The sequence below is a fragment of the Nansenia antarctica genome (assembly GCF_963989245.1).
Source record: "Nansenia antarctica genome assembly, chromosome: 12".
Lineage (NCBI taxonomy): Eukaryota > Metazoa > Chordata > Actinopteri > Argentiniformes > Microstomatidae > Nansenia > Nansenia antarctica.
The window spans coordinates 4,268,321-4,292,795 of record NC_137682.1 but is presented as its reverse complement, the minus strand read 5'-3'; the positions used below and the strand labels follow the sequence as shown (position 1 = coordinate 4,292,795).

Below are 24,475 nucleotides of genomic sequence, written 5' to 3'. Positions count from 1 at the left end.
CTATGCATACCGTTTAAGAGATAATGTGTATATGAGCCATTTTTCATCACTGCCATATTTATCAAGGCCACCTATTGAAATATGTAACCAGTACCATGCCATCACATTTATATATCTGATGATGTTTCTGACAGTTGAAATGGGTAGTTTGAAGTAGTATTTTTTTTGTAGCCTTCTCTTTGATGGTGGAAGTGAACTATCTTGATTCTGACATCCTTGGACAACTGTTTAGAGGAACCCATGGTTTTTAACACCAGACACAACAGCCACCGCAGTTGGATACTTTAGAAGGCATGGAGTTACTTCAGAATATATAGTTCAACCCTGGAATTATATTCACCTGACTCATTGAAGCCCTAACGAGTAAATCACCTTGGTCTGGGCCTTAGTAATCATCTTCTCAAAAGGTAACAATAATAATCCAAAAGGGTTCCTAAACGTTTGTCTAAGGCCCTTTTCCTTTTTTATATAATTTAAAAACTCTGACAAATAAAAATAAACCTTGCTTTAAAATGTGCAGAAATATGTCATGTTTAACTTTATGGCATTTATTTAGTGTTCAGGTTTGCTCCAAGTCAATCACTTGGAGATGAATTGTAACAGACATTTAAACCAGGGGTGCCCACATTTTTTCCACACCCACTGTACTCAGCATCAATACATTCGATCATAACATCGATTCATTATGGTTAAACACTCCTATTATGATTAGTACTATTATATCAAAGTTGTAGTTAATTGTAATGGTATTTCCCCAAAAATATTTTTGACCCGAATTAACCTCGAAATGGGCCAATGGCACGTCATCATTTTCCCTGCGCACTCTGCGCGCGCAGCATCAGGAAGTTCCACGTCGCTCAGACAGTCCGTCTACAGAAACGCAGCACCGACCATTCAAGGACTATTCACACCTAAACAGAGACAACCGGGGAGAAAAGATGGTAAGACAATTGTGTAATTTGTTGTACGAGATGACGTATTACATCTAGGACACTCTATACATACCCTATATATGACATATAAGGATAGTAGTTTGATATAGAGGGCTCTCGACTCTGCAAGTCTTGAATATAATCACAGGCCCAGGCTCAGCTAGCCTGCGTCCACTGACCACCACACCACACCACATCACACCACACCATTAGCATGTCGTTATAGGCAATCTAGCTAACGTTAGTAGCTGTCGACCCTGATCATGTAGCTAACATAACATAGGATCTGTCGACAATGCTGCATAATAACCACGTCGTTCGTAGAAAGGAAGGATGCTGATTGACACACTGGTCTGGCTGGAGCATTTTACTAGCTAACATTTCTGGTACTAACATTTCTGCAAACGAATGTTACTCGTGTGTAAAGGATAGTGTGTATATAAGCTATATATAGTGTGTATATATATGCTAGTAACATGTACTAAATAGAAGTTATTGTACTGTGCCACTGTGACTGTCGTATTGTCAACGTAACTAGTTTAGGTGCCATCTAGATACACATACTTCCAACTAAAACTAGTTATAGCTCCATCTCCCATTTTCACAATGCTCACATGAGATCCCACCCGAAATGGTGCTTTTTTTACATATATATAGAGATAACTTTATAACCAGCTTTTGAAATAATATTCGTGATCTAAATGTTATAGCTAGAAGTGATGGCGAAGTGTGACGTCACTTCTAACGGGGTACGGAAGTACCAGTGGAGAACATTTGTATTTTAACTACAGTGCAGGTGATTGATGGCAGCTGACTATTTAGATAATGACACTACAAACCCATAGGCAATGAAAGTTTAACCTACAAAATAAAGACATTATTTTAGATTCAGTGTTCAACTAACCTCGTTGTGATAAGGCTCGGACTAGTTTGGTATATCCTTTGCTGAAAGTAGCTCCTTAAAGATTATATTTTTTTATATTGCAAGCTAGCATTGGAAACAACTCTGCAAATGAGTCCTGCCTGGTCTGAAAAGATGACACACTTTTTGAAGTGGGTCATGCTTTTTTACTTCCATAGGTTTTAGGCTGTACAGTATACAATGTTCAGCCAATCAGGTTTCCCAGAATAAGTCATAGGCCTAAATGTTCAAAATCAAAGTGATCACTGCTCCCTGTACAAGTTTGAATGTCACTTGTTTGAATTGTTGGTTCCTTATTCAGTAAGCATCACTTTAATTTTGAACATTTATAGGCTAACGTTTATACTTTTATTTTAGACAACCTGATTGACTAAATGCTGTGTGACTAAATGCTGTGTAGCCTAACACACTTATGGAAGTAACGCAAAAGAAGCATGATCCATGATCATATGAGTGAATACAACAAGATATAGCCTACAACAGATGGGGCTACTAAAACTAGTTTTCTCGGGCTACCAAATGGTTCAGATAGCAGATTGATGTAGTCATGTTAGCTGTCACTAGCATATGTATCCTCTACAGCCAGGGAAAGCACAAGCACTAGATAGGATGTCATTTGGCCCGACCTGACTGACTGACTGACTGACTGACTGACTGACTGAATGAATGAATGAATGAATGAATGAATCGTTTAATGACCACACGACCTAGGTCGGTGGGAATTTGTTTTCGGTACAGGTGGAAAAAGCTCAATACAGCAGTGTCAAAAACATACACACATTGCACATAACTATCACATGGACATGTGTACACACATAACCACAACAAGAACATTGTCAATATTTACAACTTATAAAGTGCAGTACGTCTGACAGCATCTCTCTCTGCCTTACAGCCTCTCAGGCTGGACATCAAGCGGAAGCTGACGGCCCGGTCGGACCGTGTGAAGAGTGTCGACCTTCACCCGACGGAGCCATGGATGCTGGCCAGCCTGTACAACGGCAGCGTCTGCGTCTGGAACCACGAAACACAGGTAGAAGAGAATAAATAAACTTCTAACCCTCATACGCACACACACAGCCCTGAACATTCTAGAATGGCATGCATTCTAGACCATGCAACCACCTATCAATGGCACCTCCACAAAATCAACAAAGTGCTCTCTCAAGCTAATATTCTGACATGTGATGACTCACCAATCTAAAGACCTTCTTTGACTGCTTATATCCTCAACTCTCCTTTTGTCGACTGCCTCCCCCATCCAATGCATGCACTACTTTCATACGTCATGTTTGTAGAAGAAGATGGAGAAGTATTGCGCATACACAACATTTCTCCAAGGAGGTGGTTGACAAAATGTGCACGTAAAAGTAAAAAAAAGAGTTAAAAAGAGTTACAGTTAAAGAGTTTCATTTTGGACAATAACATATCTCTAATATGGAGTAGTGATTTCATTGAGGCAACAAGGAATAGGGGGTTGCATAGCCTAGAATAGCCTACATCTTTTTCTAGGGCATGTTCAGGGCTAATGTACACAAACACACCAATCACCACCACACAGCATCAGTCATGCTGATGCGGAGGACTGCCATGCAGATGAAAAGCCCACTAATCAAAAGGTGTATCGAGGCATAACTGTTTTGTTTTGTTTTGTAGACCTTGGTGAAGACCTTTGAGGTGTGCGACCTTCCAGTGAGGGCATCAAAGTTTGTAGCCCGGAAGAATTGGGTCATAACAGGAGCGGTGAGTGACAGTACAAGATTGTGATATGATGAAATTAAAGGACAACTTGTGACACTATGGGGCAGGTTTCACAGACAATGTTCAAGACTAATCCTAGATTAAAACGCATCTTCAAAGGAGATTTTACATTGAAAGTGTGATTTTAGTCCAGGACTAGGCTTAAGCCTTGTCTGTGAAACTTAAGGTTATTTACATAACCCCGGTTCTCTGAGTAGTATTCGTGAGTATCTCACCGGACCACCCTCCTTGCTTTAGAAGCGAGGAAGAGGTTGCTTGTTTTGAATGACGACAGACGCCGTGTGTAGGCGGAGGGTCCCGTCCCTCCTGACACAAGCGTCACCTGGGCCAGCCAATGGGCTGGCGCAGTGTAATTCAGCTTCTGATGAGGTCACGCAGGGGGCGTTCCCATAGTGAGATACGAAACGAATACTATGAAAGAGAACCGTGAAAGTGTGATTTAGTCCAGGACTAGGCTTAAAGCTCTGTATGTGAAACTGACTTATTGTTTTTTACAGTAGGAAGTTCTTAACCAAGTTAAACCACTTCTTTGCAAACGGATGAATGGAGACCAGTACTATCCCCTTGCAGGGTCATATAATTGTTTTCTCCCCCTATCCCCCCTCTTTAGGATGACATGCAGATCCGTGTGTTCAACTACAACACCCTGGAGCGAGTTCACATGTTCGAGGCCCACTCAGACTACATCCGCTGCATCGCAGTGCATCCCACACAGCCCTACATCCTCACAAGCAGTGGTACATCATCAGCACTTTATTTATGTTATGTTATGAATGTCTTTACTACTCAAACATGCCACATCATTCTCTTACACTTTATATGTACTTGTGAAGGATAGGAAATACCTAATTTTGTGTGTGTGCGTGTATCTAGATGACATGCTTATCAAGCTGTGGGACTGGGAGAAGAAATGGTCCTGCAGTCAGGTGTTCGAGGGACACACTCACTACGTCATGCAGATCGTCATCAACCCCAAAGACAACAACCAGTTCGCTAGCGCCTCTCTGGACAGGACCATCAAGGTGAGAGACGGTTACACCGATTGGCCCAATTTTAATGAAACTGGTGAAAGATGTGTCTCCTCTAAGGTTAGCCACGCATTGATCATTTTCTTCGTTTTCACCTTTTTGGGCCATCACCAGTTTGCACCCCTGCAAGAAGAAAGCCCTCCCTGTGAGCAATGGGGGGACAGCACTCTAAAACAGATTATCAGGGTGTACACTTGTACACTTGTTATGTTTTGATGGGCTGTGTGTTTCTGGTAGTGTTGACACTCCCTCTGTCCTGTCTAAGGTGTGGCAGCTGGGCTCCTCGTCTCCCAACTTCACACTGGAGGGCCACGAGAAAGGGGTCAACTGCATCGACTACTACAGCGGAGGGGACAAGCCCTACCTCATCTCAGGGGCCGACGATCGCCTGGTCAAGATCTGGGATTACCAGGTGAGAGCAGTGGGGAAGATTCAACAAACACAACAAACAGACCACCACAAGCTGTTCACTATGCCTCCTGCTTCACTCTATATGACCTCTTAATGACCAGTTTTGTCAAAATAACATTTAATTTCAACAGTGAGTTCATATGCCTTCCATCTGCAACATAGTTACAGCTGGAAAAGTTTGCCCACACATAAGACCTTCTGCTGCAGAGATGTAAAATATTCTCTCTTTCTTTCTTTCCTGTTTGTAGAATAAGACATGTGTGCAGACGTTGGAGGGTCATGCCCAGAACGTGTCGTGTGTGAGTTTCCACCCGGAGCTGCCGATTATCATCACAGGCTCAGAGGATGGTGAGTCAACTTTACACCATGGACACCGGTAGTAGATTATATATAGGTAACATAGACACGGCTGTTCTAGTGTCAACTGTCACATAGATCCAACTGTCACTTTCAAATTAACCTCAACATTCCTGTATATACCCTGGTATCTCAAAGTGGTACTGATGGCCAGAATTGTAGGGTCTGTAGGGTCTATTGTTTTTGCATGTTTAAACGGGTACTCCTGATTCTAGCTGTATTCCCGTGACTCCTGGGAGTCTGAATTTGTATTTCCATTATTTTACATTTGGTAGATTTTCAGAATCTTTAGTTCTTGATATTTGCTTCTTTCTACCTTCCAAACTTGTGTATAGTTGCATATCGCGATTATTGCTTATACACAATACATACACCAATCTAATCAACACATATCTTTCTCTCTGGTTCCATAGGTACAGTGCGTATATGGCACTCGAGCACGTATCGTCTGGAGAGTACGCTGAACTACGGCATGGAGCGCGTGTGGTGTGTCTGTGGCCTGCGAGGCTCCAACAACGTGGCTCTGGGCTATGACGAAGGCAGCATCATCATCAAGGTGCAGGGAATATCAATGGCTGTGTTGTTGTTCCAATTCGGTTGTTAAGTCTGACGTCAAACATGATGTTTAGCAATTTCCGGGTCCAAACCAGAAATTCCCTGCACCAGAGTACCAGTGTACTACAGCGGTAGAATGACAGTTCAATCGTTTTTTAGACTCGGATCTATTCATACAACAAGGGACACAGCACTTTCCTGTTTTTCCCATATTTGTCAGCGTCTTTGAGCCTCAGAAAAGCTATATAAATATAATGAATTATTATTATTACTGAGGCATTTCGAAGACAGCGCCTCAGCCAACTTTGGACCCGGAAACACGTCACGACTTAACAACCGAATGGGTGTACAAAATGCTTATTAGTAAGTAAGTAAATAATAGTAAGTAAATAATAAATTAGAACTAGGGGTGGGACAAAATATAAATACGGCGATTATCGTGCCCTCTTGCGATACGTTATCGATTCACGTCGCCAAATATCGATATTTGAGAAAAAGAAAGAAAATCTAAATATATACAATTTTGAGGACTTCTTTGTTGAAAAATGTGGTTGTTTCTTTCTTGATTTGTGTTTTATACAAAATCTTTAAATGCTTTATGCACCAACTGTCATTTTTACTATTTTGTGACCGCTCTCTTCTCAACATCGTTGGTGATTCATGTGTTCTAGCTGGGCCGTGAGGAGCCAGCCATGTCCATGGACACCAACGGGAAGATCATCTGGGCCAAGCACTCAGAGGTGCAGCAGGCCAACCTGAAGGCCATGGGCGACGCGGAGATAAAGGATGGAGAGAGGCTGCCTCTGGCTGTCAAAGACATGGGCAGCTGTGAGATCTACCCCCAGACCATCCAGCACAACCCCAACGGAAGGTCAGTCTAGACTTGTGTCGTGGATTATTAACGAGACTCAAGATAGGAACTTGCTTTAAATCTAGGTATAATATTTATTGAAGAAAATGATATTTTACGGCTCTAGAGCGGACAGTCAACTTCTCAACGGGAAGCTTTCAAGGACCGACACCAAACTCTCACATAGTACATTTGATATACTGTCAACATAGTCATAACATTGATAACGAGTCTGCTGATGGAGTAAGTTCCCGTGGGACCGACAGCAGAGTCCTAAACGAACTGTTTACGAACACAAGGCCCAAACAGCTCTGTGCTCACAAACAGGACAGTCAGACACACAACAATCCCACGGGAACTCACCCCACGGAAACATACTGTCACATTCAGTGTGAAAATGAATACAACATTAATACATACAATACATATAATGTTAAAGCATTTATAAGATGAAAAAATCTGTTACACTTGACACACACCACCCAGATCACTGCAACGGTGTCTCACTCACTCACATGTGTAAGTCTGCTATCTGCCTCGTCTTCCTCATCTCAAGGAACTGTTTAATGGTTAATAAAATGGGAGGGGAACCCCTGTGCACTAACTTTGGAAACCCTGTGCACTAGAGAGCAACGTGTTGATTTATGACACTGATGAAGCCTCTGTGGGTCAAACTTTTTGTCCTGATGGAATATATTTATTTATTTATCATTTATTGTGCGAGTACAAACTATATTTTCTTTGTACTGCCTGGTTAAGGCCTATAATACACAAGAATATTTAGAAAATAGCAGGGGCACCTGGGTGGTGTAGGTCACTAAGGCGCATGCTACGTAATCGCAGGGTCCCTGGTTTGATTCTGGCCATCGTCCTATCCTGCGTGTCATCCCTCCTCACTTGTCCTTCCTGTCAATCTCTTCTGTCTCTATCCCAATGAAGCAGAAATGCCCTAAAAACATATTTTTAAAAGAAAAGTTTCTTGCTTCTTTTTGTTGGTGTTAATATGTGCTTGCTTTGTACCTGAGCTAGAGCCACTCTGTAACCCATATGAACATGTTTGTGTTGCCAGGTTTGTAGTGGTGTGTGGAGATGGAGAGTACATCATCTACACTGCCATGGCACTGAGAAACAAGAGCTTTGGATCCGCACAGGAGTTTGTCTGGGCCCACGACTCCTCTGAGTAAGTTAAACGCTCGTATACACACAGAGACACACACACACAGTCACACATTGAACAAATACTTCATTGTCCCATTATCTACGCAGGGCACTGTCTTTACTAACATGTCAGTTGTAAATATTGATTGTCTGGCTTTAAAGTGACATGCTTATAACGTAAATGTTATTGTCTGTTTTGTCACAGGTATGCCATCAGAGAAAGTAGTAGTGTGGTCAAAATATTCAAGAATTTCAAGGAGAAGAAGGCTTTCAAACCAGACTTTGGTGCTGAAGGTAAAGTGCATAGAACAAGTGGGAAGTAGATGAATGAACACAGAGTGCATAAACATTCTTATGATGGCTGTGATTGAACTTTCCCTCAAGTACCGTTACCCTTGGAACTCCTGGTATTACCCTGGTGAAAAATAAATGTACTTAAGTATATTAAATCTTAGTATACTTTTGTGTACTTGCAGTCAGACTAATCATCAGTATACTTGAAGTATGTTCATGATTAGTTAACTTAAAGCTTGACTTTTTGGGACTACTATTTTTGTAATAAGTATATTTTAGTTGTAATTAAATTGTAATAAAGCACAATTAGAAATATATTTAGTGTATTTTCACATACAAAAGTGGAACTTTAAAAATACACTGAAACTAAAGTACACTTTTTATAAGTATACTGAAATAGCACTAAGTATTGCACAATTAGTATATTTATTTTTAATACACTTAAGTTGAACTTAATTAAACTATTTTGAAGTACACTTTTTAAAAGTACATTTAAATTTAAGTATACTTTAAATTAAGCACAAAAAGCAAAAGTATACTTTTAATAACTTTGGTCAATATAACGTATAATTTTAACACACTTAAGTATACTACTTTTTCACCATAATATCACCATAATTTGTGAGTTTCTCTATTAATTCCTGCAGGTGTCTATGGAGGCTTCCTGCTTGGGGTCAGGTCAGTGAACGGTCTGGCTTTCTACGACTGGGAGAACACAGAGCTGATCCGCCGCATTGAGATCCAGCCCAAACATGTAAGTACAGTCTCAGAAAGAAAGCATCACAATGCGGGGCGGCTGTGGCGCTGGAGGTAGAGCCGCCGTCTAATGACCGCAAGGTTGGCAGATCGGCGGTTCGAGCCCCGGCTGGCCACATGCTGAAGTGTCCTTGGGCAAGACACTGAACCCCAAATTGCTCCCAGTGAGCGGGCCGGCGCCTTGCATGGTAGCTTGGCCTCCATTGGTGTGTGCGTGAATGGGTGAATGAGAGGCCGTTGTAAAGCGCTTTGGAGGACCAAAAAAGGCGCTAGATAAGTGCAGTCCATTTACCATTTACCATTTACAATGCTTCACAATATGGATACATAGTTCATAGATTCATTCTCTCTCTCTCTCTCTCTCTCTCTCTCTCTCTCTCTCTCTCTCTCTCTCTCTCTCCCCTCTGCAGATCTTCTGGTCAGACTCAGGTGAGCTGGTGTGCATCGCCACAGAGGAGTCCTTCTTCATCCTGAAATACCTGTCTGAGAAGGTGGCCGCGTCCCAGGAGTCCAACGAGGGGGTGACTGAGGACGGCATTGAGGACGCCTTTGAGGTACGTGTGTATCTGAAGTTCTCCAAGTTTGTGTACTGTAGGTAACATAGACACGGCTGTTCTAGTGTCAACTGTCACTTAGATCCAACTGTCACTTAGATCCAACTGTCACTTTCAAATTAACCTCAAGATTCCTGTATATACCCTGGTGTGTATATGAAGTTTTCCAAGTTTGTGTACTGAACTGATGGTGGCTAGAACCAACTACCCGACTACTAGGCTGATGGTTACCACTGGAAACTCGGGCTCAACAGAAGCATAAACCTTACGTTCACCTATGTTGATAATTAATTAATTCAAGGAAGGGAGTATTCCAAGTACACAACAGGTCCTCAGTGTTGGTTCATAGTCTTCCAGGCCAGCAGAGAGCGCTGGTCAACTGTGCAACCAGTAAACACAAACCGCAGCAGCACCTCCTTGATGCTAACCTGTTTGCCATGTTGTGGACATCACCTCAGGTCCAGGGCGAGATCCAGGAGATAGTGAAGACGGGGCTCTGGGTGGGAGACTGCTTCATCTACACCAGCTCTGTCAACAGGCTCAACTACTTTGTGGGGGGAGAGATCGTCACCATAGCTCACCTGGACAGGTATGACAAGCAAGGGAAAAGAGGATTGGAAAATGGACTGCAGAATAAGTGGAGATCAATAGCCAAAGCTATGAAAGTGGATCAGGGGGTTATTGGAGACATTTGATGTCGCTATTTCCAAAGGGTCTGGTAGCTAGCTTGCCTTTGTCTTTCATAGTGTATGCTAGGGGTGTAATGGTTCACTAGAGCTTGAAGTTCCTCCAGCATTCCTTCAATTTCCTGTTTGGGAACATAGTGTATGTGTCCTCCAATTGCCCCCCCAAACCTTAAGGGTCTGTTTCAGTCATTGATTGAACTGCCAGAATAAAATTGTGCAAGGATGGGGGGGATCCCCTACATGCACCCCTTACATATACATTTGGCCTGTATGAACCATATTCATTCCATCCACAGGACTATGTACCTGCTGGGCTACATCCCCAAGGATGACCGCCTGTACTTGGGGGACAAGGAGCTGAACATTGTGAGTTACTCCCTCCTGGTGTCGGTGCTGGAGTACCAGACAGCTGTCATGCGCCGGGACTTCAGCATGGCAGACAAGGTGCTGCCCACCATCCCCAAGGAGCAGAGGACCAGGGTGGCCCACTTCCTGGAGAAACAGGTCAGCACTTCCTTCCTATGCACGGAGGAAACGAGAGAGAGAGGGGAAGAGGGGAAGCTATAGAATTTGGGTCAGTTTCATCTTTCGTCACATTTCATCTAGTCTTGCTTTTAAGTACTTCAACTCTTCCCTAAATCTCGCTTTGATAGTGACATGGAGTTTTTGAATTATCAATCAAAGTGTGTGTGTGTGTGTGTGTGTGTGTGTGTGTGTGTGTGTGTGTGTGTGTGTGTATGTGTGTGTGTGTGTGTGTGTGTGTGTGTGCGTGTGTGTGTGCCTGTGTGTACACACACTGTGTGTGCATTGTATCAGTGCACTCACTGTGTGTGTACTGTTGTGTACTATGTTATTATGCTTACTTGTATTGTTTTGTTTTGTCCTCCAGGGTTTCAAGCAGCAGGCTCTGGCTGTGTCCTCAGACCCAGAGCACAGGTTTGAGTTGGCTCTGCAACTTGGAGAGCTGAAGATCGCCTACCAGCTGGCTGTGGAGGCAGAGGTGAGAGCTACTACAGTGCCCTGGCCTCCATAAGTGTTGGAAAGAGGAAGCCTTTTGCATTTTCATACATCTGATTTAAAGTAGCAAGGGAATATCACAATCACTGTTATAATATTTTTTTTTAATGTGATGAACAAGGGTATAACATGATTGACAATCATTACTGAAGTAGTATTTAATCATAATTGCAAAAGTAATATAACGTTAATATTCATGACGTCAATAACGGTAATTAGTCATCATGAAACTGCTTTGGAGGACCACGTGTCAGAAGTGTAAGCCTCTATCGTTGTTATTTTAAAATAGTTTTCATTAGATTACTCTTTGTATTTGGACTGTCAATTATTATCTGTCATCAGGGATGTCCCGATCCCACTTTTTCACTACCAATATCTGGGCTTCAGGTATCTGGGCTTCAGGTATCTGCGATACTGATATCTATCCGATATTTGTAACAAAAACAACCTTGAGTGCCTTGAAAGGCGCCTTATAAAATAAATGTATTATTATTATTATTATTATTATTTATTTATTTTTACTCCTGAATAATAACAAATACTTCCCCAGTATATAGTCCACAACAACAGTTGGCTATTAAAGACTGCCAGCCTTTATTCAAGCAACAAAAACAGTACTCTGCAGTACTCAGTGACCAACTGGTTTAAAGTTAAAACTATTTAAACAGCAGCATTCAGCATTGTAGAAAGAAAAAAAGAAAAAGAGAGTTACTGTCTGATTTCTAATGTTAGTGCCTTCAGGTTTTTATTCTATTAATCTTTTTTTTACAAATGGTAAATCAAATTGGGGTCGGTCTAAAGATGGTTGAGAACGTCTGGACAGGAGGGATGAATGGTCCCTATTTGCAGGGGTGCAAACTTGTCACCTTTCTGCTAAATTAGCCGTTTTTATCTCAAAATATGTCATCCGTGTGAATCGTGTAGATCTGCGGCAAAAATATTTTCATGATGTGCGAGCTAACTAATCTCCCTGTCTGCTAAACTCTGCTGCTGTTGAAATAACTTTTAGCTTCAGGCAGCTAGGTACAATTCCAGACAGCGTGGAGAACACAGTCACAGTAAACTGTTTTAGAAGTAATTCTGCAGGTGTTAAGGTCAGGGCTGCCGCTACTTACACACGCATCATTGTTAGACCACCGTTAGTGCTAGCGATATCTATTTAACACCATTAGTGCTAGCGCTATCCCCCCCCATAAGGTTAGCCACAAAAAAAAAAAGTGTCACCTTTTTGGGCCATCACCAGTTTGCACCCCTGAATAAACAAATCCATGTTCTCCTCTCCTGCCAGTCTGAGCAGAAGTGGAAGCAGCTGGCAGAGCTGGCCATCAGTAAGTGCCAGTTCACCCTGGCGCAGGAGTGTCTCCACCACGCCCAGGACTACGGCGGCCTGCTGCTCCTGGCCACCGCCTCGGGCAACGCCGCCATGGTGGGCAAACTGGCCGAGGGGGCGGAGAGAGACGGCAAGAACAACGTGGCCTTCATGACCTACTTCCTGCAGGGGAAGTAAGTGTGCCAGGAGAGGTTAACAGCTTTTAGATTTAAACAGTTTTTAGGTTTAAACAGCTTTTAGATTTAAACAGTTTTTAGGTTAACAGCTTTTAGATTTAAACAGTTTTTAGGTTAACAGCTTTTAGATTTAAACAGCTTTTAGGTTAACAGCTTTTAGATTTAAACAGCTTTTAGGTTAACAGCTTTTAGATTTAAACAGCTTTTGAGAGTTTTGCTAAATCAAGTACATACATAGCCATCTTTGCTAATTTATTGATTTGGTATTGAAATACGTTTTGATCTGTTTGTAGCAAACCTCACAGTACGCTGTTATAATGCTCATGCAAAACGTTTTTATTTATTTTTTTACATTTAAATGTAGATGGACCATGACCTAGTTATAATATATGATCAGAATGAGTGTTTTATCTTTCAACTTCACTCTACCCCCCTAACTCCTAGACTGGACCACTGTCTGGAGCTGCTGATCCGGACTAACCGTCTGCCTGAGGCGGCGTTCCTGGCCCGCACCTATCTGCCCAGCCAGGTGTCCCGGGTAGTGAAGCTGTGGAGGGAGAGCCTGGCCAAGGTCAACCAGAAGGCTGCCGAGTCGCTGGCCGACCCCACAGAGTACGAGAACCTGTTCCCCGGGCTGAAGGAGGCCTTCGTGGCTGAGCAGTTCCTCAGAGAGACCTGCCTGGGCAACTCCAGGCCGGCCACAGACTACCCTCTGGTCACTGTGAGTTCAGAGTGTAGCTCGCTCAGGCTCATCTTCCATCAGAGAGTTTGTGAGCTTAGAATGATAAGGTTCTATCTCCGTTTAGGGCAGTTCAGAGATATTGAGCGTCAAAGTTTTTACATTCCATTATGTTTTGTGAGATGGAACCTTTGTATTTTATGAATTACTAACTCAACACATTTAAAAAAATAACACCACACAGGCATTAATAAACACCTAATGGATCAGATTATGTAAAAAACTCAACTTTGACAAAAATGGAGATAGAACCTTATAATTCTAATGTCATGAGTTGGTGTGATAATGTTGTTGTTTTTTGTCAAAGTTCACATAGACTTTCTTTCAAACATTTGAAATAATAATTTTCACTCATCTGTGCATTTACCAACTAATAACTGTAACATTTGTTTCTTCTCCAGCCCAATGAAGAGAGGAATGTCCTGGAGGAGGCCAAGGGCTATGAGGCCACAGGAGTCTTCCCCTCCCCACCCGTCACACAGGTTAGTCTGTCATTCAAACTACAGTCAATCTGGCCATTTTCTTTCATCCTAGACATTTAAGATCCCTATAATACCATATAAGGCCGTAGGTAACATAGACACGGCTGTTCTAGTGTCAACTGCCACTTAGATCCAACTGTCACTTTCAAATGAACCTCAGGATTCCTGTATATACCCTGGTATAAGACCATCGCTCAATAGAGATGAATACAAGCCCGGAGCTCATGAATAAAGACCCACATTTGTGACACCAGCTAGTCAAATCATCATAAACCAGTTGCCTAAGTCATTTAATGCATGTTTACATCGTCTGAAACTACAGATTGTAAGCTTTTAAATGATGTCATACATTGAAATTGTAAAAAAAATGAAGTCAGAAAAGTCACCATACAGAAAAGGAACCATAATGCTGCATAGCTGTTTGTGTGTATATGTGCATTATTGCGTGTGTAGTAGTGCTCATGTCTCTCTCTTTCTCTTTCCAGCTGTCTGACGACAGCAAGGAGACGGCGTCGGCTGCAGGCGTGATGGAATCCCTGTTGGCAGCAGTGTCGGCTCACAGGGCTGCAGCAGTAGCAGTAGCAGCAGCCATGACTCCTTCCGAGCCACAGCCAGAACCTGAGCCCACAGCTGCACAGGAGGAGGAGGAGGAGGGTGAGGAGGAGGAGGAGCAGGAGCAGGACAGCCCCAGCTCATCAGAGGCGCAGAAGGACAAGGTATGCCACATTTGATGGAAAGAGAGAAATTACACACAGCAATGCAATCCAGGAGTTGGCAATCAAGTAGTACTGGTGGGAAAAAATAAATGTTGGTTCCCAAATATGATATCACTGAGCTAGCGATTAAGTTTTTTTTTTTTTTTGCATTTTTGGTCTTAACCAAGTTACCAAAACAAAGGCATACATATTGATGTAGTGAAGTCTTTGAAAGGTTGTGACGTTAGAATTATAAGGTTCTATCTCCATTTTTGTCAACATTTAGTTTTTTACATAATCTGATCCATTAGGTGTTTATTAATGCCTGTGTGGTGTTATTTTTAAAATGTAGATTTTTTTGGGGTTAGTAATTCATAAAATACAAAGGTTCCATCTCACAAAACATAATGGAATGTAAAAACCTTTGACGCTCAATATCTCTGAACTGCGGAGATACTGCGGATATTCTAGAACCTTATCATTCTAAGCTCACAAGGTGAAGTCGAGCACGCTTTGATGCTGCAGTTTCAAAGCATGAGACGTTGATCACCATGTCGCTTTATAAGGCCTATATTAGCATCTTTTTGATGAATCACTCTGTACCCATTATAACAGCTGACATAAAGTTGTGGGTCTCTTGAGAGATATGCCAACCCCTGGTAGCTCGTTCCTCAATAAGTTGCACATTTTTATAACTATTTGAAAAAGAGTAGCCGTATGTATCCTTGGTTGGGTTATCTGATGGTGTTAATTGTCTATTTTCTCCTATAGGCCCTTGATGAACTTGACGATGATTTGGATAACTTGGAGCTGGACGACATAGACACCACTGACGTCAATCTGGACGACGACTTCTTAGACGACTGAAGACCCAGCATACCCACTTGGAATTTATTTAAGAGACCAAACCCCCTTTTGTATTTGTACTTATATTGTGTCCTGTTAGTCAAGACAGCAGTTGGATGACTTGGTAGATGATGAGGATGAGATCCTCCTAAGGACAGACTGAGATGAGATGAGATATTATAAACTGTACGTCTTTTGCAGACTCTGAATTTTGTACTTCATCCAGGAGTTGTGCTTTACTTACTGTCTGTGCATTGATCTATATATACTTAATTTTGTCCATGTGTACAATGGCAAATCACTTCATTTATGCCAATAAAGTTCAATTGCTGTACATTTGATAAACACTTGTGACTTCAATCACATCTTTCTTGTCCCCTGAGAGACACCATATTGAAAGTTGGATTTAATATCATGTTCTTTGTCCATTTGTAGTGAGTTTGGATAGTACTGCATAGTGACTCCTATGGGCAGTTAATGGATTTGATTACTTGAGATTTGATTACCACCAAACTTTATTTAGCATTATTTGTTACTTGTGTAAAGCCCAATATCCTTGACCTGTATGGGTGGGTGTAGACCCAGCAGCAAATCATCTATTTATTTGACATTTATTTATTTCTAACACTGGATTGTTTTGTTTTGCTGCTGTTTGCCTACACACACTAATAGGTAGTACATACACACTAACTAGTAATAGGTAGTACATACACACTAACTAGTAATAGGTAGTACATACACTAACTAGTAGGTATGGGTGTGAGCTGAACTACGCAGCATGATATGGGAGTTAAAGCCAACCAGCTTTGTAAACTCACTTGATTTGTTTACTAGGGAGTCTGCTCATGAAGCAGATATACAGGTATATAGCACTGTAGTGTCCAATGTGTACATGGCTAGCCATGCATACATGACTGGGGAGAGACAGCTTTCATTCTTTATCTTAAGTAATACCAATACCCCCGAATAAAAATCAGGTAGGCAGGTGGAGTTCCTGGAACACAGATCTGATTGGCGCAGGTCGGAAACTGCTCAAAATGTATCCTTTCAAACACGCTCAGTAAATTAACTTCACTCCTTTGAGGCTACTTTCTTCCTGGGATTTGCCCAGGCTTTATAAATTACAAAACAGCCAGACATGATAACCTAGATGACCAGTAGGTTCTATTCTAGCACAGTAGTTGTGTTGCCTGTTATATACTGCTAGGACACTCTTCTGCAATGCTATACCTTATGAAATACATCATCTTGTGGAGCTGGACCCGCCTTAGAGCAGACTGCACCACTAAGTATGTGGGGTCTGGGGATCCCTTATTATGGCTGCTGAGGGGAGTGACTTCTACAGCAGTTATCCCCATAGGCGGCCTTAACATCAGTAGATTCCTGATTGCAATAATACCTCATTGTGAGGTCACAATTAATACAAAATTCTTTCAAATTCAGTCAGGAATGGAATAACATTAAGACCTAGTAGGGCGGCATTGTGCCATAGGAGTCGATCTCCTCAGTACCCCACATACATACACTTCTGATACACCCAGGTTAGGGTTAGTAATTCCCCCCTTTTTTTCAGATACAAGCCATAATTGTTCTCCTTGTAAATATCTTGTTTAAATAATTGTCATTTATGTATTTGTGATGTGAACCGTGTCAATGTATAACTGTATGTAGTCATGGCCACAAAAGACATTGGCACACCTGCACTTCTCACAGAAAATTGTTGCAATTACAAATGCTTTGGTATTCACATGTTTATTTCTTTAGTCGTGTTTGCCCGTGAGGTGCAAACGATATATCAGATCACCGCCGTTTCAGCCAAATCCGGCGCCATGTAGCCTAGGCCTAACACACCCGTTTCAAATTATCAAATGGTCTTAAGTCTGTGTAATGACTTATTTAATCAGGGGTGTTAGTGCTGGGCTGGAACAGATGCCTGCACACGCAGTAGCACTCCAGGACCAGAGCGTCCAAAGAGTCCCATAGATGGGCAGCATGTTCTTTAGGTCATCTCCTTGAAGGCTCTCTTCTCTACATACCGTATTTTCCAGACTATAAGTCGCTCCGGAGTATAAGTCGCACCAGCAAAAAAATGCGCCATGAAGAAAAAACACATAAGTCGCACTTGACTGTCACATTTATTTAGAAATGTATTTCACAAAATCCAAGACCAAGAACAGACATTTAATCTGGAAAAGCAAGTTATTCAACTACACAATAGGACACAGAACAGGTTGAATAGGTGTCCGGTATGTTAACATAACACATTAACAGTTATTCAGCTACACAATAGCAGAAAGAACATCAGGGTTGCCACGCTACCTGGAAAACAGGGGAAACATGGAAATTATTGAGCCCTGTTCCATACCTGGAAAAGGTATGGAAACTGAGCAAAATTGAAAATTAACATGGAAATCTTGTGTTGTCCTGAAAAATGTGATGGGCTTTCTAAAACATTTAATAATTTAAGTAGTTGGCTTGGAACTGTCTGTGGCTTTATCAATGTTGGTTGGCAAGCACATGGTTCATTGTTGCAAACAAACATTGATGTGCTTGCTAGCTAGCTAGCGCTTGGAATGTGTTGCTAACGGTAATGGCCAATAGCGCTAATACTTCCTGATATAGTATTAGTATATAGTGGGGGGCGCAAGTTAAAACGGTCGTATCTCACCGTAGGAACGTTGGATTTACTCAGGAAGTGGTAGAAGTTTGACTGGCGGTCAATGCAAATGTGTGATCTTTGCTACTTTAATAGATGATTCATTTGCCAAGTGATCAGTATTTAGCCTGTATGGTAGTATATGTATGTGTGTGTGTGCATATATATATATGAAGATGTTATAACCTTGCCAATCAAAACCACCTGCATATCAATTATGTCTCTTCCTTCCTGACATAGCCATCCACTTTTTTCCCTCATTGTGTTACTAATGCCAAATCAGTGATTGCACTGTCCTCAAGGGGAGTCATGCAAACGGCCAGTTATCGAAGGAGGGGATTGCGCAGGTATTTAATTTTGATCATCATTATCCCTGCGTTAAAATAACTGACCATTAATAATACCACTAAAGATGAATTCACATACATAAACGGAGACGAGCTAAATGCTGCAGCTCGCATTTTGACTGGGTCCAAGAAATACGACCATATCTCACCAGTGCTGGCCTCCCTTCATTGGCTCCCTGTCCATGCTAGAGCGGATTTCAAGTTGCTCCTGTTAACATACAAAGCTATAAATGGCACTGCTCCTTCTTATTTGAAGGACCGTCTCGTCCCATATGTGCCCTTAATAAAGGGCTTTGCGCTCACAAGGCTCTGCCCTGCTCATTATTCCTAGGGTTAGAAGAAAGACAATCGGTGAGCGTGCGTTCTCTTTCCGGGCACCAACTCTCTGGAACCGTCTTCCACTGGATATTAGACAGGCAGAATCAGTAGAAGTGTTTAAAAATAAGCTGAAGACTAGGGCTGCAACAACGAATCGATGAAATCGATAAAAATCGATAATGAAATTCGTTGGCGACGAATTCCATTATCGATTCGTCGGGTCTTGTTCCATAACAAACCTACTTCCTGTGTCTTGCGGAGCTGTCTCGTGAGTAACGTGCAGTACCGGAGTCCAACAGAGACATTAGCCTGCGTACTGCGTAGCCTGCCCTGAAGAAGAAGTGATCTCATACTTGGCCAGGTGTGCCGCGGCGGCTCCATTTAAATCATGGCGGAGAAAACTACTCGAACGAAGACGTCCAAGGTGTGGGAGCACTTCACTTTAAAAGCTCCAGAAAAATGTATTTGCTGCAACCTATGCAAAACCAACCTTTCATGGCACGGGAGCACAACGGTGATGCGAGAATACCTCAAAAGAAAGCACGTGACAGTGATGGATGAAGACGGCTCAGCAGGGTAAGTTATACGTTGCGTTTTGAAGTGAGGATCGTTCGTTTCACTGGCACAGCTGTAGGCTGTTAGTTCTTCTCGTTTATCTAATAGATTCTCCCTCTTAATGACCTATTGTATTTTTAGCTTGCTATTCGCATTCTATGCCTTCAGCACCGGAGTATGCTCATAGTCACTTGTATTAGTAAGGAGATGCACTTGTGAGGTCTGGCTCCCCGCTGGTGGAATGAGCTCCCCCCGGCTGTCAGAACGGCAGAGTCACTACCCATCTTCCGTCGTAGACTGAAGACCCATCTCTTCAGGTTACACCTTAACTGCTCCTCCTGAGACATCTTCCGACCCTCACCACTACGTCTCCTAAAGACACCCGCTTTCCCCTCTACTGTGTCCCTAAGAACTTCTATTGCCCCCGTTGTACTGTTTCTCAGTTTCTCCAGTAATAATAAAAAATAAAAAAAATAAAAAAAAGTTTTAGTAGAAGGCGATAATAGGGAGAAGGTTTTTCCTCCTATCAGTGGCCCCGGGCCCGAGCTAGAGTACTCTTCCTGCAACGAATGGTGGACTGCTGATTCACATGCTTAGTATTCAAATGTATTGATTGTAAGTCGCTTTGGAATAAGGCATCTGCTAAATGCCAAAAATGTAAATGTAAATGGCGAAGCGTCAGCTAAATGACTTTTTATTATTATTAAGGACCCATTTTACCAAGCTGATGGAGAAGAAATATGAAGAGACATCCCAGGAAGTGAAGATTGCAATAAAGGCCAACAAAAGCAAAATTGCTCTCACCACTGATGTGTGGACAAGTGTAGCCACTGAAGCATACCTCGGCATCACATGTCATTACATCAAAGCTGATTGGAAGATGGAGTCAATTTGCCTCACCACCATGCCACTGCATGACAGACACACTGCATCCAACATTGCAGAGTGGTTGGAGGAGGCAGTAACCACCAGGTTTGAAATTCCTCCTAGCAAAATCATCGCCATTGTGCATGACAATGGAGCCAATGTTGTGGCGGCGGCTAACATACTGGAGGAGAAGCATGGGTGGATGTCCGTACGGTGCACTGGCCATACCTTGCAACTCGTGATCAATTCTGCATTGAAGCACCCAAGCATTGACAAAGCTATTGGGGCTGCAAGGTGTCTGGTGGAGCATTTTAAAAGAAGCGAGCTAGCCTGCACTAAGCTAAGAGAGAAACAGCAACAAATGGCCGCACCTGAGCACAGGCTTGTCCAGGACATAAGCACAAGATGGAACAGCACGTTCTACATGATAAGCCGACTGCTTGAGCAAAGGTGGCCTGTCACAGCAACGCTGTCGGACTCATCTGTCACTCAGAGGGGCAAAAGGTACCTGGATTTGAAACCAGAACAGTGGAACCTGCTGGGAGAGCTTTCCACAGCCCTTGAGCCTTTTGAATGCGCCACAGTTTTCATGAGTGGGGAGAAGTACATCACCATCTCTGCAGTACCTCCACTTGTGAAGGGGTTCCACTCTGGGTGGACCTTCCTACCCCCCTCCCCCTCCCTACACACCCAATCAACACCCACCTCCAAAAGGAAAAACCCAACCCCCCCCCCTCCCCCTAATGAACATCACTCTCCCCCTAGGTCCCCCTCCTACCCCAACACCCCGTAAGACACATAACCCCAGCACCAGCACGAATAAGGACACCCCCACCCCACCTGCCAACCTTAATCTTACGGCACTCCACACCCTACATGACCATCATGGTGATAAAACCTCCTGGACCCTCCACCCCACACATGACCATTATCATGGGTGATTCTAATCTTAGGAGACTCCCCCAAATCCAGGACAATAACATCCAGGTGGACACCTACCCAGGCGCCAGGCTTGACCATGCAACCGCAATTCTCTCAGGGATTCCCCGACCCTTCCCGGAGGTCAAAAGAGTAATCCTATCTTTTGGCCTCAACAACAGGGATAGGAACTCGAGTGAGTTACTGAATAAAATCCTTAAGAACATGGTTGACATAGCAAAATCCAAATTCCCAATGGCCACCATCTTTGTCCCCAAAATTAATTTCTCAATTGACTTACCTGAGGACCAGAAAATTAGACTAACTAACCTCAATAACTCCATTGAGGTCCTCAACCACATCCCCAGACTCTCTCCACAGGACTTCCACACCTCCCCAGAACTGATCCACTGGACACCCCCCACAGGGACCAATATTTGGGCTCTCTGGCAAGGCTTCCTATACTAGGGCCCCCCCCCAGTATAGACCCGGTTAATAACATCTCTAACCCCCATCACCCGGTTATGGGTTTTTGAAAGCCGGTCCACCGACAAAGCCTTTAGACCTACCTTAGCACCAATCCCTACATTATAACCCCCCTAATCCCCCTGTTACCACTACCTTCCAAACAGAAACAAAAAAAATACCCCCCCAAAAATCAGGAAGTCCACCCAGAGTGCAACCATCGAGTCAGCTCCGGTGCAGGCTTTCCAACGCACTGCTACAGAGCAGCTCCAACAGCGATGGCAGAGGGAGACTTCTTCCTCAGGCACGGCACCAAACACAGTGATCCTCTCCACTGCCCCTGGACCCGAGGTTCAAGAGACTTACGTTTTTAACACCTGAAGAAGTCCTGAATGTGCAAAGCAAAGTCCAAACACTGGCACTCTTAGTGAGAAGGGAGATGATGGATGAGAAGCTGCAGCAGCAGGAGCAGCATAACAGTCTCAGCGACCAAACCCTTGCCCCCTCCACCACCAGTTCTACTACAGCTGCTGAACCTAAAAATGTCTCTTTACTTGACTCACTCCTCGATTCTGAAAACAGCAGTGAAGAAGAGAGTAGAGAGCGGGAAAATGAAGATCTCACCAGCCAAGTGGGGAATTAAGTCCTCGCATACTTTGGAGAGAAATCCCTTGCCAAGGAACAAAGTCCATTACATTGGTGGAAGGCTAACCAGGATAGATATCCCACTTTGGCTATGCTAGCAAAGTCCTACTTATGCATCCCTGGCACCTCAACACCATCTGAGCGGCTTTTCTCCGCAGCAGGCAACATAGCTTCCAAGAAGAGAGCTAGTCTTAGCCAGGAGCATGTGGACATGCTAACCTTTCTGCATTGCAATGCAAAGTTCCTGTAGAAAGAGGAGAGTGGAACAGACTTGAGGTTCAAGTTGTGCAGTTGAGACTGTTGAAATTGTTCGTTGAAAGCACTTTGAAAACCACTGAGACACAAGAACACTTTATTTTTAAACTAGCATTTTCTTGTTCTAGCTAGAGTTCAACTATTTCTATTAGATGATTAGGAGTGTCTCATCTTCATCATCATCCTCCTCCTCCTCATCAATGTTGGTTCCACAGGGAGGGAGGGGCCGAGCAGGTTGTGTGAAGTAGTGAGCTTCAGGTTTAATACCTCTTTTCTACTGACAAATCTTCACTAAGTTAGTTTTGAGAAATTGGTTATTTGTTGTAACATTTCACAGTTGTCTTGTTTTAGTTCTCCATTGCTTACACCATTTGTATGAGACTGCCCACAACAATAACATTTTCAGCAAAACTGTCATTTCTGTGGCCTGGGGTGGTCCAGTGGTCTAGCACCATGGCCTGGGGTGGTCCAGTGGTCTAGCACTGCGGTCTACAGTGCACACATATGCCCATGTTGGCATGGGTTCAAATGTCTTAGCCTGGATATTAGACAGGCAGAAGTAGAAGTGTTTAAAAATAAGCTAAAGACCCACCTGTTTTGCGTTGTCTACATGTCATAGGCTGTTGTTTTTTTGTACTGTTGTAATTTATGTGTGTTTTTAAATTGAAATAGTTGTTTTTAAATTTGTTTAAAATTTTTGTTTTTACCTATTGTAAATGAAATTATATTATGGTGCGAAATTGTGTGTTTTTTAAATTGAAATAGCTGTTTTTATATTGTTTAAAATGTGTTGTTTTTTACCTATTTTACTTGTAAAGCACTTTGACGTAAAGTGCTATATATATATATACAGTATATAAATAAAGTTATTATTAATTGAAGTGTCGTAGACAATTCCTCAATCAAATCAGGTGATATCTGTCCATCAGCGGCACACGTCACTTCTCTTCCGTCACCGAAGACAAACTAGCACGTTTTTAGATTTGTTTCTAATCAATCCAAACCTTATTTTTGACCAGCCATCGACTGTCCTATCGATGTATTAGGCAACTTTGCAAAAAGGTTAGTACAGTAGGCCTACAACAAATGACCATAGCCACTGCTAAGTAGATAATGATAATGTGATGGTGAGCCCAGCTCACTCCAATATGATTAGCTAGATGAGGACTAGCATGCTCGTTAACGTGCTAGCAGCATGTTCATTAAACTGTCACTACCAGCTAGCGGTAGCCTAGCATGTTGAGTGATTCCCGAAGGTCCACGTGTCCCGTGGGATTTTGTGACAATGTATTTTGCAATAATCACAAAAAATCCCCACCACAAATCCATTACCCTCAAACATAACCTTAATTTTAACTCCATTGATTTCCTAGACACAACCTTCAAAGGAAATAATTTCCCCCTAACAGGCAAATTGGATATCAAAGTGTTTTTTAAGGACACTGATACCCATTCCCTCCTCCACCGAACTAGTTTCCATCCTCCCCACACCTTCAGAGGCCTAGTAAAGTCCCAATTACTTAGATTCCACCGCATCTGTACCCAGCCCAGGGACTTTGAGATGGCCACCCATACCCTATTTCAGGTCCTCCGGACCAGGGGCTACACTCGTTCCCTCCTCCACAAAGCCAAGGATTCTTTCCTAAAAACCCGCCCCCGCCAGGAGGGTACAATCCTACCCCTAGTCACTACTTATAACAGTAGCACAGTCTTAATAAACAACTCCCTTAAAAATAACTTTGTATCAATTTTGTCCAACCTAGACCCCTTCGATAAACACAGGGTGGTTTCGGCCTACAAGAGGAACCCTAACCTCCGCAATCTCTTGGTCCGCAGTAAACTCAAACCACTCAATACCCAGCCCGAAAAACACCACCACCACTTCAAACAATCTAGCTCT

General features: G+C 42.8%; 1 protein-coding gene across 1 annotated transcript; it reads left to right on the top strand.

Moving 5' to 3' along the window:
• The first annotated feature begins 851 nt into the window (after positions 1–851).
• On the top strand, positions 852–15,888 carry copb2 (COPI coat complex subunit beta 2). Its single transcript, XM_080542935.1, has 21 exons — positions 852–941; positions 2,750–2,887; positions 3,511–3,597; positions 4,226–4,352; positions 4,489–4,637; positions 4,909–5,055; positions 5,303–5,402; positions 5,825–5,967; positions 6,638–6,837; positions 7,886–7,996; positions 8,180–8,268; positions 8,916–9,022; positions 9,435–9,578; positions 10,037–10,167; positions 10,561–10,768; positions 11,154–11,264; positions 12,570–12,784; positions 13,232–13,508; positions 13,928–14,008; positions 14,494–14,724; positions 15,475–15,888. Exons 1-21 carry the CDS (start codon positions 939–941, stop codon positions 15,568–15,570), a joined length of 2,895 nt encoding a protein of 964 aa, XP_080399061.1. The 5' UTR covers positions 852–938; the 3' UTR covers positions 15,571–15,888.
• Positions 15,889–24,475: the final 8,587 nt, after the last annotated feature.